Below are 18,774 nucleotides of genomic sequence, written 5' to 3'. Positions count from 1 at the left end.
AATACTTGAATGGAAAATATTTACGGGGATATGGGAAAAGAACAGGCGGAGTGGGATTAATTGAATAAGTCTTTCAAGGAGTCAGCGCAGGCACAATGGGCTGAATGAGATCTTTTTGTGCTGTAAAATGTTATTAACAATTAACCCAATAGGATGTGTGAGTATATAATCCAAGCAGCAAGATACGTGTCATGGGGAGACAGTGATACAGAGCTCTGGATGAAACACCTTGAGGACCGAGAATTCATAAGAGCCATAGGTAGAATCATAGAAACTTACAGCACAGGACAAGGCCTTTCAACCCATCATGCCCAATGCCAGCTCTTTGAAAGAGCTGACATGCTTAGTCCCATGAACCTGTTTTATGTCCTCAATCCTTCAATCCTATAAGTTTCTCATCCTCAGGAACCTGCCCAACTCTCTCAAAATGATTTATGGAAGCAGCTTGTACCACCTGTTCAGGTAGCGCGCCCCCGATCTCGACAACACGGAGTGAAAACATTTCTCCTCCTCTGCCTTCTAGATCTTTCACCAATGATTTTGAATCTATTCCCTCTGGTTATTGACCCACTCACCAGAGGGAACCGGTATTTTCCAAGTACTCTATCAAAACCTCTCACCATCCTGAAAACAGATTTCTGTTAGGTCACCTCATAATCATCATGGTTCCAAGGGGAACAGTCCTTGTTGTGATATCACTTTAAGGGAATATGCAAATGAGCAAGTAGCCAGCCTGCAGAGCAGCGTGTGGTCAGCAGCGAGTAGTGTGTGTGTGTGTGTGTAGGAATTGCAGCTGTGCTGTCCTTGTGAGTAATAATGGTTGCTGAATCCATAAAGTGGATCTGTCTTCTGAGCCATTTTGTACTGTATCTTCAAATAAACTGAGCCTATGTATAGTTTACCAGTCCTAGTGTGAGATTGGTGAGTTTCTGTAAAGCAGATATAGAAACTCAGCCCTCCTAACTTTTCCAATCTCTCCTCATAACTGAAGCCCCTCATCCGTGGTCACATCCTGGTACACCTCACCTGGACCCTTTCTAAGGCCTTTATATCTTCCCTGAAGTGTGGGATCAGGAATGTCTACAATATTCCAGCTGAGGCCTAACCAATGATTTCTAAAGTTCTAGCATGATCTCCTTGTTTTTCTATTCCATTCCTTTATTTATAAACCCAAGTAACCTGTATGTTTTTAAAAATCACTTTATCAACTTTCCCTGCCACCTTTAAGGATTGTATACACCAGGGTTTCTCTGCTAATCTACACTTTACAGAATCACCCCACTTATAGTTCACTGTCTTTTCATATTAGTCCCCCTAAAGTGGAAAACGTCACAACATCTCTAATGAGCTCCATCTACCTATTTCATGATTTCATGTCATCTTGAAGCCTCTAACTATCCTCATCATTAGCAATTTTTTTGCCAAGTTTCATATCATCTGCAAACTTTATAATGCTACTTCCTGCATCTGGATTAAATATTGAGTGAGGGCATTCACAGTTTGGAGGAGTAACTCTATGTTGCAGTGTTAACCTGAGTTAAGATGGGCTGAATGGCCTTTGCTCATCCTTAATTATCCTGTGATTTTATAACTTTAAAAACATTCACTGTTCAGGCTTTTCAAGAGCAGGCTGTAGCTTTACATTGAGGCACTGCATCTCCCCTTCTGTCTGGACCTTTGTGATGAGGAACTGGAATGACTCTTCTAGCTCACTCTAGTGGCATTTAATGGAAACATGAAATTGAAATCCAGGGTCCTGTGCATATACTGAGTGATGAGAGTGTGTTCCACACATTGCATTCCCGGAGTCACTAAGTGTCTGATAAATAAATAAAATAAATTAAATACTCAGCGCCAAACCAGAAATATAATGTTGAAAGCTTTCAGCATTGATTCTGGATTGTCTGTGCTGTGGACAGGTACAGTTATGAGGTCACGCACGGGTTTGGAAGGTGCTGTCTAAGGAGCCTTGGTGAGTTCCTGCAGTGCATCTTGTAGATGGTACACACGCTGCTGCTACTGTGCGTCGGTGGTGGGGGGAGTGAGTGTTCAGTCACTACCTCTCTCTGTTTATCCAAATTTTTATTGAGGAAGTCATTTTTGTTAATTAAGAAGTTCTTTACTTTTTTCCGCTAATATAGGATCTCGCTGTGATATGTGTGCACCTGGTTACTATGGTAACCCTGAGGTGCCAGGGGGGATGTGCTGGCCCTGTCAGTGCAACAATAACATTGACGTGACTGATCCTGGTTCCTGTCACCCACGCACGGGACAGTGCTTGAAGTGTCTGTACAACACGGATGGAGGTCGCTGCGAAGCCTGCAAGGCTGGTTACTATGGCAATCCTCTCCAGCAGGACTGCAGGCGTGAGTACGGGGCTTGTTTTAGGGGGGAGGGCCCGCGTATTTCAGTGTTGACTGCCATCAGGGACCGTCTACCATCGGTTTGTGTTGTAACCTGAGCGAGGGAACAGACAGAATGGCGGAGCAGGCTCGAGGGGCCAAATGGCCTACTCCTGCTCCTAATTCATACGTTCATATGTCCAGGCAAGGAGGAGTGAAGGTTAAAGGGCACCCAATAGAGAGGGTTACAAAATGATGGAAGATTCTGAAGGGGTGAAGAGGGCGTAGACCAAAGGGAAGTGAAGGGTTTTATTTTTATTTTTCTGGCAGTGGGTTATGAGAACAGAGAATGTTTTAAAGAATGAAAGAAGGCCTTGCAATTCTATCGTGCCTTTCACAGTCTCAGGATGTCCCAAAGTTCTTTACAGCCAATAAATTACTTTCGGAAGTGTAATCACTGCTGTAATGTAGGAAACTCAGCAGCTCATTGGCACACAGCAAGATCCCACAAACAGCAATGTGATGATGACCAGATAATCTGCTTTTAGGTGTTGGATGAGGGAAAATATTGACCAGGACAGAGTGAGCTCAGGGGGGTCATGGTGGTGTAGTGCTAATGTTGCTGGACTAGTAATCCAGAGACCCCAGGTTCATGCTGTGGGGACCAGGTTCAAATCCCACCATGGTCGCTGGTAGATTTTAAATTCAATTAATAAATCTCAAAATGAAAGCGATTCTCAGTAATGGTGACTATGAAACAATTATCAATTATTATAAAAACCCACCTAGTTCACTAATGTCCTTTAGGGAAGGAAATCTGCCGTCCTTACCTGGTCTGGCCTACATGTGACTCCAGACCTACACAATGTGGTTGATTCTGAAATGGCAGCACAGGGATGGAAAACAAATGCTGGCCTTGTGAGCAAGGCACACATCCCATAAAACAATTTTTAAAAACTCCCCCTTATCCAACTGTCAACGGGATCTTTTACATTTTCCTCAGTGGCAGATGAGACCTCGGTTTATCGTTTAATTTGAAAGATGGAACCTCCAACAGTGCAGCTCTCCCTCAGTACTGACCCTCTGACAGTGCAGCACCCCCTCATTACTGATGCTCCGACAGTTCAGCACTTCCTCAGTACTGACCCTCCAACAGTTCACCAGTCCCTCAGTACTGACCCTCTAACAGGGCATCACTCCCTCAGTACTCACCCAATGGCAATGCAGCACTCCCTCAGTACTGCCTATCTGACAGTACAGCACTCCCTCAGTACTGACCCACTGGCAGTGCAGCACTCCCTCAGTACTGACCCACTGGCAGTGCAGCACTCCCTCAGTACTAACCCTCTGACAATGCAGCACTCCCTCAGTACTGCCTATCTGACAGTTCAGCACTTCCTCAGTACTGACCCTCCAACAGTTTACCAGTCCCTCAGTACTGACCCTCTAACAGGGCATCACTCCCTCAGTACTAACCCTCTGACAATGCAGCACTCCCTCAGTACTGCCTATCTGACAGTGCAGCACTCCCTCAGTACTGACCCTCTGACAGTGCAGCACTCCCTCAGTACTGACCCACCGACAGTGCAGCACTCCCTCAGTACTGACCCACCGACAGTGCAGCACTCCCTCAGTACTGCACTCAAGTGTGGACCAACACTTTGCGCTCAAGTCTCTGGAGTAGCACTTCATTTCACAATTTCCTGACTTAGAGGGGAGTGTGGTAACCACTGAGGCACAGCTGCCACCCTCAGTACGAGTAGAGTGAGTTAGAGATTGTATCATCATTTAAAAGGAATTGGGTGAGTCCAAGTAAAGGAAGAATTAGAAATGAGTATGGAGAACTGGGTTTAGAGTAGATGGCTCCAACTGAAGAACTAGCTATGCCAGAGGCTCGATGGGCTGAATGGCCTCCTTCTGTGCTGTGAATTGTAAGCCAGCCGGATTGATCAGTAGCCACTGCTGGAAAGTGTGGTCAGTGCACAGGATTGCACTTGGCTGTCGACCAATAGGATTGAGCAGCACACATTGTTGAGTGTATTTAAGGCTCAGATTGACTGATTTTTGATCTCTTGGAGAATCAAAGGATATGGGGAACGGGGGAAGCTGGAGTGGATGCCCAAGATCAGTCATGATGGTGCAGACTCAAGGGGCACCATATTATCTAATGCTGCTGCTGTTTCCTGTGTTCTTAGTGGGACTGGAGAGCAGTGAAGAATTGATGTCATTTGGCAAGGAAGTGAAGAATCTCTTAATAAAAGGGAAATTAGAATTGTTGCTGATTGTCACAAAGGTAATGCCCAGAACTAAAGGAGATAACATTGCTGTTTGTTTATCATCTCCTCAGGCTGTACATGTAACATTCAGGGTACACTGGAGCCCCAGTGTAACCCCAGAGATATCTGCCACTGTGACAGAATTACTGGACAGTGTCCCTGCAGGGAGAATGTCATCGGAATGAACTGTGACCAGTGTGAACCCAATTACTGGAACTTCGGCAGTTTGCAAGGCTGCGAGCACTGCGGGTGCAATCCGGAACATTCTCACACACCGCTCTGCAACATGGTAAATATTCCCAATCTTCTGTTTCCTCATCACAGAATTTATCTCAGTAATATTTTACAATTTCAGCTTTCCAGTGATCAGTAGAATATTTGGAAACGCTTTTAATGAATGTTTTCAGCATTATATAATTCAGAATGCTATATATCTACCGTCAATTGTAATTTAAAAATTCATCCAGTTTACACTTCTCAAGCATCCCACCGTCCCCATCAAACACTCCCAGGGCAGGTACAGCACAGGGTTAGATACAGAGTAAAGCTCCCTCTACACTGTCCCCATCAAACACTCCCAGGACAGGTACAGCACGGGGTTAGATACAGAGTAAAGCTCCCTCTACACTGTCCCCATCAAACACTCCCAGGACAGGTACAGCACGGGGTTAGATACAGAGTAAAGATCCCTCTACATTATCCCCATCAAACACTCCCAGGACAGGTACAGCACGGGGTTAGATACAGAGTAAAGCTCCCTCTACACTGTCCCCATCAAACACTCCCAGGACAGGTACAGCAGGGGTTAGATACAGAGTAAAGCTCCCTCTACACTGTCCCCATCAAACACTCCCAGGACAGGTACAGCACGGGGTTAGATACAGAGTAAAGCTCCCTCTACACTGTCCCCATCAAACACTCCCAGGACAGGTACAGCAGGGGTTAGATACAGAGTAAACCTCCCTCTACACTGTCCCCATCAAACACTCCCAGGGCAGGTACAGCACGGGGTTAGATACAGAGTAAACCTCCCTCTACACTGTCCTCATCAAACACTCCCAGGACAGGTACAGCAGGGGTTAGATACAGAGTAAAGCTCCCTCTACACTGTCCCCATCAAACACTCCCAGGACAGGTACAGCACGGGGTTAGATACAGAGTAAAGCTCCCTCTACACTGTCCCCATCAAACACTCCCAGGGCAGGTACAGCACGGGGTTAGATACAGAGTAAACCTCCCTCTACACTGTCCTCATCAAACACTGTTCCAACAGAGGCCTTGAGATATTTTATACCCACATAACTGGGTAGGTGGGGCCTCGAAGTATCACATCCCAACTGAAATACAACATCTCTGACAGTGCTGCACTCCCTCAGTACTGACCCTCCCTCAGTGCAGAACTCCCTCAGTACTGAACCTCTGACAGTGCAGAACTCCCTCAGTACTGACCCTCTGATAGTGCAGCACTCCCTCAGTACTGACCCTCTGATAGTGCAGCACTCCCTCAGTACTGACCCTCCGACAGTGCAGCACTCCCTCAGTACTGACTCTGTGGCAGTGCAGCACTCCCTCAGTACTGCACTGAGTTTCAGCCTGGATTATGGGGTTCAGGTCTCTGGCGTGGGGATTGCTTTGGGGACCTTCTGACTCTGAGGCACAAGCTATATATCTGATGAGCCACCCCTTATCCCTTGTGTGTTCAGGATGATTTTAACTTTCCCCAGCTGGCCCGGCGAGGTTGAAATTGCCCCTTCTCTCGGGTACAGCTGCACCTGTGAAAAGCAGCGAGAAGCCTGTTTCACAACCGACTGAATCACTGCGATGGCCCTGGCACTGAACTCTCTACTCACGTCCCCAACACACATCCCGCTCCCTCCCTCCTTTCCCCACCCCCCCACCACCCCTGTAATTGTGACTGTTCCTCAGCTTGTCCGCCTTGCTGATTCCTGTTTGTGTTGCTCAGTTCACAGGCCAGTGCGAGTGTCGTCCAGGATTTGGAGGTCGGACCTGCTCGGAATGCCGGGAAGGTTACTGGGGAAACCCCGGACTGTCATGTCAGGGTAAGGAATCAGGAACCCAGGAATACAGACTTTCCCAGGAAGGGTGGGAATGTCTGGCATCAGTGGAGTTCTTCCAAAGATACAAACAATAAGAGAGTGCAAAGGAGTGCTGCACTGGAGGGGGCGCAGAGGAGATTCACCAGGATGTTGCCTGGGATGAAACATTTAAGTTATGAAGAGAGGTTGGATAGACTTGGGTTGTTTCCGTTGGAGCAGAGAAGACTGAGGGGCGACCTGATCGAGGTGTACAAGATTATGAGGGGCATGGACAGGGTGGATAGGGAGCAGCTGTTCCCCTTAGTTGAAGGGTCAGTCACGAGGGGACATAAGTTCAAGGTGAGGGGCAGAGGGTTTAGGGGGGATGTGAGGAAAAACTTTTTTACCCAAGGGTGGTGACAGTCTGGAATGCGCTGCCTGGGAGGGTGGTGGAGGTGGGTTGCCTCACATCCTTTAAAAAGTACCTGGATGAGCTCTTGGCACGTCACAACATTCAAGGCTATGGGCCTGTTGCTGGTAAATGGGATTAGGTAGGTAGGTCAGGTGTTTCTCACGTGTCGGTGCAGACTCGATGGGCCAAAGGGCCTCTTCTGCACTGTGTGATTCTGTGATTCTGTATCTAACCCCATGCTGTACCTGTCCTGGGAGTGTTTGATGGGGACAGTGTAGAGGGAGCTTTACTCTGTATCTAACCCTGTGCTGTACCTGTCCTGGGAGTTTTTGATGGGGACAGTGTAGAGGCAGCTTTACTCTGTATCTAACCCTGCGCTGTACCTGCCCTGGGAGTGTTTGATGGGGACAGTGTAGAGGGAGCTTTACTCTGTATCTAACCCCGTGCGTACCTGTCCTGGGAGTGTTTGATGGGGACAGTGTAGAGGGAGCTTTACTCTGTATCTAACCCCGTGCTGTACCTGCCCTGGGAGTGTTTGATGGGGAGAGTGTAGAGGGAGCTTTACTCTGAATCTAACCCTGTGCTGTACCTGTCCTGGGAGTGTTTGATGGGGACAGTGTAGAGGGAGCTTTACTCTGTATCTAACCCCATGCTGTACCTGTCCTGGGAGTGTTTGATGGGGACAGTGTAGAGGGAGCTTTACTCTGTATCTAACCCTGTGCTGTACCTGTCCTGGGAGTGTTTGATGGGGAGAGTGTAGAGGGAGCTTTACTCTGAATCTAACCCCGTGCTGTACCTGTCCTGGGAGTGTTTGATGGGGACAGTGTAGAGGGAGCTTTACTCTGTATTAATCCTGTGCAGTGTCAATGATGACACTGGTGCAGTGAAATATTAAGTGTTCCATTCCACGAGCTCCTGCTCTGTGATGAGCACAATAGAATCAGGGGAACCAGCATCTCGAGTATCTGAATGTCTTCTCCTCTCTCCACAGCTTGTGTCTGTGATCCAGACGGTTCGGAGACACAACAATGCAACCGTTCTACAGGTTTCTGCTTCTGCAGAGAGGGTTACACAGGCTCCCGGTGTGACCAGTGTAACCGCGGTTACCACGGGCGGTTCCCAAGCTGCACTCGCTGCCACGCCTGCTTCGATTTGTGGGATGAGGAAATTAGGCGGCTGGGAGAGCTGCTGCGTTCCCTCAAGGAAACAGTGCATCGGATCGCAGTGTCTGGGGTGAGCGGGGGTGCAAATCGCCAGCTGCAGGAGCTGGAGGAGAAGCTGAAGGACGTGCAGGAGTTGGTGCGAGGACATCCTATCGTCAGTAAGGAGTTGCTGGAAGAGCTAAGTGATCTCGTCGACAGGCTCAGGTAGAGTCATGCGCAGAGTGATGCTACGCGTGAGTTTGTGGCTTTTAGACAAACTACACTTGGTGATGAGTTTAATCTCCCAACTGCCCCAGCTGTTATTCAGACCCAACAGTGAATGACTTTGTCAACGTGAATCAGATGAGCAGAAGTCCCCTCCAATTAAATATTGCAATTGTCTTCCTTCCCTATCCCAAACTCTGTCCCCGAGCTACCAGCTCCATCCTTCTCCCTGCAGCTCTCTGCTGCTGAAGCAGTCTATTTGCTACCTTACTGTCATATTTGGCCCTGAACTGAGCTTCTCATCCTCGATCTGCAGCATCACTAAGACTGACCATTTCCTGTAACATCGCCTGACTCTGCCCATTTCAGTGTGTTCCTATCTTCCTAACCCTTTGTTCCCTCTAGACTTGACTATCCCAATGCACTCCTGCCCGTCCCTGGCCACCCTCCACCCCCCCCACACCGTCATTCTACCCTCTGTCAACTTGCAGTAAATTCCGTTCCCCTATCACCTCCTCCTCACTGACCTACGTTGGTTCCCAGTCTAACAATGTCATGATTTTAAAATTCTCATGCGTGTTTTTAAATCCCACCGTGGCCTCACACCCATCCCCACCCCTGTCATCTCCTCCAGCCCCACAACTCTCCGAGATCTCTGCACCCCTTCAGTTCTAACCACTTGTACAGCCCCCAGTTTCCATCTTGGCAGCTGTGCCTTCAGCTGCCTGGGCCTAAGCCGTGAAAATCTGCCACTTTGCGCCCAGAGTAACATTGGCTCACTTGGTTACTTCAATGATTCCAAAGAGCCAGGCTCCAGGTTGGATTCCCCATGTGTGCACTACGTTATCTTCCGTCCCAGTCCCACCACCCAGCTCATGCCACACTATTCCATAGAATGATAGAGCCTTACAGCACAGAAGGAGGCCATTTGGCCCATCAAGTCTGCACTGGCTCCTCGGAAGAGAAATCCAGTTAGTTCCACTCCTTCATTCTTCCCTCAAATCCCTGCAATGACTTTTCCTTCAACTATTTCTCCAGTTCCCTGTTGAAGGTTAGTATTGAATTTGTATCCACTGCAATAATGCCACTCATTGAGTAAAGAAAATCCCGTTGTGTTTTTTTTTGCAAAGTAGTCATTTGGAGACTCTATGGCCCTGCATTTCACAGATAAAACTCTCACAGAAAGAAATGATAACCTCGAATCTAACCACATGCCCCTGCTCTCACTCATTGTCCGGCGTTGAGTTATTCCAGTGTCTCAGTTATTCCTGCTCTCCCTCAGAGTGAATATTCCCTTACTGTCTGTCAGGCAGGAGATGAAGCAACTGTCTCAGAGGATGGATACGTTAGTGGAAGACACATCAAGGACACAGGCAGCAAACAGCAAAGCAGAAAGAGACATAAAACAACTGGAGGAGGAAACCACGAATCTGAACAAGTCGGTTATCCGGAAAGCAAAGGAACTGGAGAAATTTATAACGTCAAATTTTAAAGGTGTGTCTTTCCTCTGCTGAGTTTACTGAACTCGGGACGGAGCCCACATGAGTCATAAAAGCACAAAATTCAGAAAGAGGTCATTCAGCCCATCGTCCCTGTGCTATTCAATTAGTTTCACTCCCCTGCTCTTTCCCCAGAGTCCTGCAATTTTTCTTCCCCACAAGTATTTATCCAATTCCCTTTTGAAAGTTACTATTGAATCTGATTGGCCGGCAACTCTTGCAGTCCCAGCAGCACCAGAGTTCAGTAGTGGGCGCTGCCCAGACAGCATTGAAGAATATCAATGGCGACCAGGCTTGGGTAAGTCCAGGGCTTTTTGGGCAGGGAGAGACCAGGCACCCTAGGGAGTGTGGTAGGGGGGTGGGCAGGTTTTGGAGGCCAGGCGGGGAGGCACAAAGTGGGAGGTAACATCTTGGGAGGGTGCCCCCCAGTGTGCACAGGGGACCCCCCCAAAGGATATGAGCCCTGTCCTTTCTTCTCACCCTTTCACCAACTTTCATGAAAAAGTGACCTTCCCTCTCCTGCCTCCCTTCCACAGCCCCAGTGTATTATGGCAGTGGAGTTGCATTGAGGTTATTAAGTGGCCATTAACTGGCTATTTAAGGGCCTCAGTAGGTCTAAGGGTGGGCAGGCTAGTGGGCACCTTACCCGCCCCTGTATAATGGAGTCCGGGTTGGGGGTGGGCTACCCGCCCATCATATTTTAAATGCTCCCCCCCTCCCGTTGAAAACATGCCTGGTGGGGGGGCCCGTAAAATCCAGACCTATCGTCTTATAAAATGGCGGCCAGAACTGCACACAGTACTCTGAGTATGGTCCAACCAAGGCTTGATACACATTTAACATAGCTTCCCTACTTTACAATCCCTTTAGAAATAAAACCCAGTGCTTGGTTTGTTTTTTTTAATTACCTTGCTAACCTGTGGAGTAACTTTTAGTGATTGGTGTATTTGTACTCCGAGATCGCTTTGTTCCTCTACCCCACCCAGACTCACAACCTCCAAGTAATAAGTGACCTCCCTATTCTTCTGTCAAAATGTACAACCTCACTTGTGTCTGTGTTGAAGTTCATTTGCCAACCTGATTGAATTTTTTGAAGAGGCGACTGAAGTAGTGGACAGGGGAATGTCTATGGATGTTATTTATATTTCCGGAAGGCATTTGATAAAACTCCTCACTGTTTGACAAAAGTGAACTTTAAAGCATTGAAGGCAAATTATTGGCCTGGTTAGGAAAGTAGCTGAGCAGCAGGAGACAGAGGAGATAATGGGCAGATAATCTAATTGGCAGAATGGGTCTGCTGGTGTCCTGCAAGGATCTGTATTGAGGACTCAACTATTCATCGTATTTATTAATGGCTTAGATGATGGATTCGAAAGTCCAAATTTAGTCACTTGGTCCTAAAGAACTTGAGTATTGAGGAAAAAAGAGACATGCTGTCAAAACTTTTTGTCTTGCACTCATCAGGACAGATTTGCAAGAATACCAAATTTCATATGGGAACAACAATGTATACTGCATGAGCAGAGGGTGCTGATTGGTTGGCAAGTGTACTCTGATTGGTAGAGGCATTGCCATGGAAAATGCACCAAGGAACAGTTAACTCCCAAGCTTTTGTTTAAATTCAAATAGGCAGGTCGACTCTGATTGGTCAATGCATTGCCATGGGGAGTGAACCAAGGAATGGCTGTCCCTAATCTTTTGTTTAGTTGATAAAGGTGCAATGTGTGGACATGTTCTTTCTGTCTGCAAAGGACAGGGTCCTATGTGTGAATATATGTAGCTTCTAGCACACATAAATGAGCCACACTATGAGCCTGACTGATAATCTTAAATTGATCATCAGTGTAATTCTTAGCACAATCAAGATTGTTTAGTAAGTGTTGTCCAATCGTGGAATCACATCTAATATCGGGCACTATGTTCTGAGTTTTGCAGGCATGGGCTGGTTGGGTGCAGTCAGTAATTTTCCTGTTGTGAACAGACGAAGGGACGTGCTGTTTGATACAATCTGCCAGTTGTTGGGACATATGGCCTACATACCTGGCATCACACTGAAATTCATATACCACATTATTCATTTGTGTGGAAGACAGAATGTCTTTTTGGCTTGACAGTAGCACCATGTTTAGCAGAGAATGTCACTCATGTTGCTAGTACACAGTAGCAACGTGAAATGACTAGCTTCACCTGTTGCTTAAGTTTTTGAGATACCTTACCTTACCCTTCCAGGGTAACCTGAGGTAGACTGAGCACTTTTCAAAACAAAAGTGGCAGCCTTAGGCCCATTCACGAGTTTGCATGATATTCAGCGAGTAATGATCGGATCAGAGTAGCCATTATCCTGCAGGATGGCTCTGATGTGCTCTATTTCAGCATCAAGCTTGCACAGATTGCAAAAGGCTCGGGCCCTATTTGCGAGGTTGCTGATAAGGCCAATCTTATTGCGCATGGAACTATAGGAATCCCAATGTGTCTGTTGACCAGTGAAGGCAGTATGAGGTAGACAGTAGTAGAAAACCCATTGGCAGATTTCTGAACTTACATGTTGAGGAAAGGGAGTTCGTTTGACTGCTTCATTCCAAAGGTGAATTTGAGCGCAAGATGGAGCACACTCGATTGTGTAAGGAATTTCTCACATGCAGCTGCAGATTCAAATATATGAACATACGAAATAGGAGCAGAAGTAGGCCTTTCGGCCCCTCGAACCTGCTCCACCATTCGTTAAGATTATGGCTGATTTGTTTGCGTTTCAAGTTCCACATTCCCATCTACCTCCCGTAACCTTTGATTCCCTTGCCTAACAAGAATCCATGTACCTCTACCTAAAAAATATTCAATGACGCCGCCTCTACTGCCTTCTGAGGCAGAGAGTTCCAAAGTCACATGACCCTCTGAGAGAAAAAAATTCTCCTCATCTCTGTCCTAAAAGGGTGACCCTTAATTTTAAACCAGTGCCCCCTAGTTCTGGACTCACCCACAAGAGGAAACATCCTTTCCACATCCACCTTGTCAAGACCGTTCAGGATCTTGTAAACTTCAATCAAATCACCCCTCACTCTTCTAAACTCTTGATTGGAAATGAGCCCAGTCTGTCTAACCTTTCCTCATAAGACAACCACTCATTCCAGTTATCAGGCTAGTAAACCTCCTGTAAACCGCTTCTAACGCATTTACATCCTTCCTTAAATAAGGAGACCAAAACTGCACACAGTATTCGAAATGTGGGGCGGAATAGTCCCAGATTTGCACTAAGTGTGGTAGCGGGTGGGTAAAACGTTTTACCCGTCGGCTGCAATGGCGGGTTTTCACGCCGTATCATCCCAAACCCGCTGCATTACTTATACATTCCCAGGAAACACCCCGTTTCCATGGCGGGTGGGCTCTCATTCGCCCGTCTGCCATCACCTCACCGCATCATCACACCAGACACCACATTTAAAGTGCAGCCGCGCTCAGCACTTCCAGCCCAGGACTGCAGCAAAGAAGACATGGCCCCGAAAGGCAAGAAGACTGCAGCCCTCGAGCACCTTTTAGATGTCACACTCAAGCCCATCACACATTCACTGACATCTCACTCAAGGGACATCACCACCCATTCTCACACACACACACCCTCACATCTCCATCTGGCCTCACCTTCTCTGGAGGCTGCCTCCTCAGCCCTCACCATCTTGAGGCCACTTGCCCAGATCAACATGTGCCCCACACACACCCTGGGATACTGTCCTTCCCCAGTACAGCTCTCACCCTGCAGCCTCTTCCCTTGCCTGAGGCCACTTCTCCCCCTTCCCCAAGCAAGCCCTAGTCCTCCAGCCAATGAAAAGCCACCCACATACAGCTGGTCTGGTAGGTAGAGACCTGCCCATGAGCCCCCCTAAAAGTGATGTGGTGCTGTCTGAGAATCCTGGCGCTGATGACTGTGAGTGCTGACTGTAGGCAAACAAACCTTGAAGTCCCGACCGAAGTTCAGCCTGCCAAGTGCAGACGTTATATATGCTGCAGTGAAACACGTTGGCGGGTTTTCCTGCCAACATGGGTGGACAATCCAGCAAGGGGGGGTTAATGAGTCTGGCGGCCTGGCCTTATACTGATATGTTGATGTATTACAATGAGATTCCCGACATCCTTGGCAGGAAACGCGGCCCGCCATCGGTGGGCTGAGCGGACAATCGCAAACTGGTTTTGCGCTGTCGTGAAACCGATTTTTGGGCTTCTCGCCATGTTGTCCGCTCACGCCACCGAACAAGCCCGACACCAGCGGGCACGGAAAATCCCAGCCATGGTCTTTCCAATGCCCTGTGTAACTGAAGCATAACACCCTTACTTTGATGTTCAATCCCTCTCGTAATAAAGGATAGCATTCCATTAGCCTTCGTAATTACTTGGTGCACCTGCATACTAACTTTTTGTGACTCGTGCACTAGAACACCTAGATCCCTCTGCACCTTGGAATTCTGCAGCCATTCTCCATATAGCCATGTTCTTTTTATTCTTTCTGCCAAAGTGAACAACTTCATATTTTTCCACATTGCACTCCATCTGCCAGATTTTTGCCCATTCACTCAACCTATCCATATCTGTCTGCAAATCCCTTATGTCCTCTTCACATCATACTTTCCTGTCCATCTTTGTGTCATCTGCAAATTTAGCTACCATGTCTTCACTCACCTCATCTATGTCATTGATATAAATTGTAAAAAACTGAGGCCCCAGCACAGACCCCTGCAGGACACCACTTGTCACATCCTGCCAAAATTTCTCTGCTTTCTGCCAGCCAGCCAACCTTCTATCCATGTTAATATGTTACCCCCTACACCATGGGCTTTTATTTTCCACATTAACCTTTGATGTGGCACCTTATCAAATACCTTCTGGAGATCAAAGTACAGCACATCTACAGGCTCCCCTTTATCCACAGTGCATGTTACTCCTTCAAAAAACTCCAATAAATTGGTTAAACATGATTTCCCTTTAACAAAACCACACGGACTCTTACCAATTATCTTAAGTTTCTCTAAGTTCCCAGCTATAACCTCCTTAATGATCAATTCTAACACCTTCCCCATGACAGATGTCAAGCTAACTGGCCTATAGTTTCCTGTTTTCTGCCTCCCTCCCTTCTTGAATAGAGCGGTTATATTTACTACTTTCTGATGGAACCTTTCCAGAATCTAGAGAATTTTGGAAAATTAACACCAATGCATCTATTACTCCATTATCCACCTCTTTTAAGACCCTAGGATGAAGTCCATCAGATTCCCGGAGACTTGTCAGCCGCATCTCCATCAATTTGCTCAGTACCACCTCCTTAGTGATTGTAATTTCATCAAGTTCCCCTCTCCCTTCCATCTCCTGATTTACAGCTATTACTGGAAAGTATTTGTATCCTCTATAGTGAAGACAGAAGCAAAATATTTGTTCATTTCATCCGCCATTTCCTTATCATCTACTATTATCTCCCCACTGTCACTCTCTAGAGGACCAACACTCACTTTTTTCCTTTTTAAACACCTGTAGAACACCTGCTATCCATTTTTACATTTCTAGCTAGCTTCCTCTCATACATTAATTTCTTTCTCCTGATTAACCTTTAAGTTATTATCTGCCATTCTTTATATTCTGGCCAATCACCTGACCGGCCACTCATCTTTGCACAGTTATATGCTTTTTCCTTAAGTTTGATGCTTTCCTTAACTTCTTTAGTTAACCATGGCCGGTGGGTCCTCCCCATTTAATTTTTCTTTATAGTAGGAATATACTTATTCTGTGTATTCTGAAATATCCCCTTAAATGTCTGCCACTGCTTCTCTATTGATCTATCCTCTAGCCTAGTATCCCAGTTCACCTCAGCCAGCTCAGATGTGCCCACATAGTTGCCCTTATTTAAGTTTAAAATACTAGTCTTAGACCCACTCCTCATCCTATATATAGCAAATGTATCATTTACATCAGAAACATGCAAGGGGTAAGAGGTTAGGGGTCATTCCATTGAAGACATGTTTCTCATTGAAAACGATGATGATGTTGGTGAGAGCTGGGCCTAGAGGGGATCCCATGACAATACCAGCTCTTTGGGTATACATGGTGTCATTAAAACTGAACTCAACTGTGCGAGTTACTGAGTTCATAAGTTCAATGAATACAGATTCAGACAATGATGGTGTGTCTAGATCGCTATGATATAGTGACATGGTGCAAATATCTATGGCTTCCTTAAGTGGAATTAGTGAATAGGCTAGCAGTGTCGAATGAGCACATGGACACGGCATTGTTATCGATATGCAGGTCCTGTGTGATCTTCACAAAGGTGAGGGAATCCTTCACTCTGTATGTGGAAAACTCATTCAGAACTGATTGTAGCAACTCGTCCAACCATTTAGACAGTTCATGTTGTACAGAACTGGTCATAGGTGAGATCGGGCGTAAAGAGACATCACTTTTGTGTGTCTTGGGCAGCCCATCCATATGTGTAGACAGTGAACCGTGAGGACAAATCCTGTCATATACACCCCCAGGCAGCTCATTACTCTCACTCAATTCCAACAAGTGTTTTTGTAAGTTACTTTTGAACATGGTTTTGCTTAGCAACAGGTCCAATGGATATGAATTTGGACCTGTCATTAAGAACGGTGTGCCTTTTGTCAATATAATCAGGCTTGTTAATGTTGACTATTCCAGTCCCTTTGTTGGGTTCACAGATACGTATGTCTGGATTGGTCATGAGTCCTCCCATCGCTACCAGACAGTCACACCGCATGTGAAAATCAGCCAAGTTGTTGGGTATCCCACAATGTGCATGGGCTAGATCAGCTTGGCTTGTTTTCAGGGGTTCAGCATCTTCATTGGTCGCTGGGCTGTGTGAGGATGGCTGGGAATAGAGGATATCCAAATAAAATAAATAAATCTAGATAAATATCCAAATTTACTGATGATTATAAATGAGGAGACTTTGTAGGCAGTGTGAATGGGAGCATAAAGTTACAAAGAGACATTGATAAAGTAACAAAACTGTGGCAAATGGATTTCAATGTCAGCAACTGTGAGGTCATTCACTTAGGACCTAAAACAGAGAAGAGAAGACTTTCTAAACGATGAAAAGTTAGAAACAGCAGGGAACTGTAGGTCCATGTAAATAAATCACTAAAATGTCACGAACAGGTACGGAAAATAATTAATAAGGTAAAAGGAATGCTGGCCTTTATATCTAGAAGGTCAGAATACAAGAGGGGAGCAGTCATGCTACAGCCACACAAAGCCTTGGTTAGACCACACAAGGAAGAATATATTGGTCTTGGAGCAAGAGCAGCATAGATTTACCTGATTGTTAGAAAATGCTGGAAAAACTCAGCAGGTCTGACAGCATCTGTAGAGAGAGAAACAGAGTTAACGTTTTGAGTCTGTATGACTCTTAGAACCATAGAACCATAGAACACTACAGCACAGAAAACAGGCCATTTGGCCCTTCTAGTCTGTGCTGAAATATTATTCCGCTAGTCCCATTGACCTGCACCTAGTCCATAACCCTCCAGACCTCTCCCATCCATGTATCTATCTAATTTATTCTTAAAACTTAAGAGTGAGTCTTCAGACTCTTTTTCAGGCAGCTCTGAAGAAGAGTCATACGGACTCGAAATGTTCACTCTGTTTCTCTCTCCACAGATACTGTCAGACCTGCTGAGTTTTTCCAGCATTTTCTATTTGTGTTTCAGATTTCCAGCATCCGCAGTATTTTGCTTTTACCAGATTGATACCTGGACTCCAAGGGTTAAATTATGAGGAGAGGTTACACAGACTAGGATTGTATTCCTTGCAATTTAGAAGGCTCAGGGATGATCAAAGTTTTCCAGATATTACGAGCAACAAATAGGGTCAATAGAGAGAAACTATTTCTGCTGGTTGGGGTGTCTGGGATTAGGGGGCAGGGTCTAAAAATTAGAGTTAAACCTTTCAGTGAAATTAAGAAACACTTTTTCACACAAAGGGTGGTAAAAGTTTGGAACTCTCCTCTACAAACAACACTTGATTCTGGGGAAGTGTTAAGTTTAAATCTGAGATTGATAGATTTTTGTGAACCTGTGGTATGAAAGGATATGGAGCAAAGGCGAGTTTATGGAGTTAAGTCACAGATCAGTTATGTTCTCACTGAATGAGGGTGGAACAGGCTCAAGGGGCTGAATGGCCTCCTCATGCTCTGATGTCCTAATGGGTGTAGAAGGAGATTAACTGGCTGGGTAGAATCTATGATGGGGTAGGGGGGGGGCACCGGGGTGGGATTATGGGTAATAGTTCTTCTCATTCCAAATTTTCGTATTAATGTTCTAATATATTTGGGGCATCAGTGAATTTTAATTTGATATAGATCTTTCTGACACTTTAGTGCCAGTGCTGTGGGAGCGCTGCACTGTCGGAGGGTCAGTATGTGGGAGTGCTGCACTGTCACAGGGTCAGTGCTAAGGGAGTGCTACACTGTCACAGGTGCCGTCTAATGGTTGAGATGCTAAACCAATACTCCATCGATCTGTTTTCTTAGCAGATGTTAAAAATCCCAAGACACTGTTGGGGGCAGAGCAGCTTGTTCTGGTGTCCTGGTCAGTAGTTATCCCTCAATCGATGTCACCAACATTAACTGTTTTATTAAAACTATTTGTGACATCTTGTACTGTAGTCAGAGTGGTATGACAGTGCAGTGGTCATTTCACTGGACTAATAATCCAAGCAACAGGAGTTCAAATCCCACAGTGAGCATTTTGAGAATTTGAATTCAGCTTAAAAAAAATCTGGAAATCAAAATCTTGGACCAGTAAAAGTGACTGTGAGGCGGCTAGACTGTGGTAAAATCCCA

The 18,774-nt window shown here is 46.1% G+C and overlaps 1 protein-coding gene across 3 annotated transcripts in view; it reads left to right on the top strand.

Annotated features, from left to right (window-relative positions):
* lamb2l (laminin, beta 2-like) overlaps positions 1–18,774 on the top strand; it is a 197,170-nt gene that overhangs the window by 151,117 nt on the left and 27,279 nt on the right. For all 3 annotated transcript variants that reach the window (XM_078543090.1, XM_078543089.1, XM_078543091.1), the window contains 5 exons: positions 2,142–2,366; positions 4,690–4,907; positions 6,582–6,678; positions 8,058–8,433; positions 9,743–9,927. In XM_078543090.1, the coding sequence (XP_078399216.1) occupies positions 2,142–2,366; positions 4,690–4,907; positions 6,582–6,678; positions 8,058–8,433; positions 9,743–9,927 (1,101 nt within the window). The remainder of the gene's footprint in view (positions 1–2,141; positions 2,367–4,689; positions 4,908–6,581; positions 6,679–8,057; positions 8,434–9,742; positions 9,928–18,774) is intronic.

Source organism: Cetorhinus maximus, chromosome 6 (assembly GCF_964194155.1).
Source record: "Cetorhinus maximus chromosome 6, sCetMax3.hap1.1, whole genome shotgun sequence".
NCBI classification, from domain to species: domain Eukaryota; kingdom Metazoa; phylum Chordata; class Chondrichthyes; order Lamniformes; family Cetorhinidae; genus Cetorhinus; species Cetorhinus maximus.
This window is presented reverse-complemented; position numbering and strand designations above follow the sequence as displayed.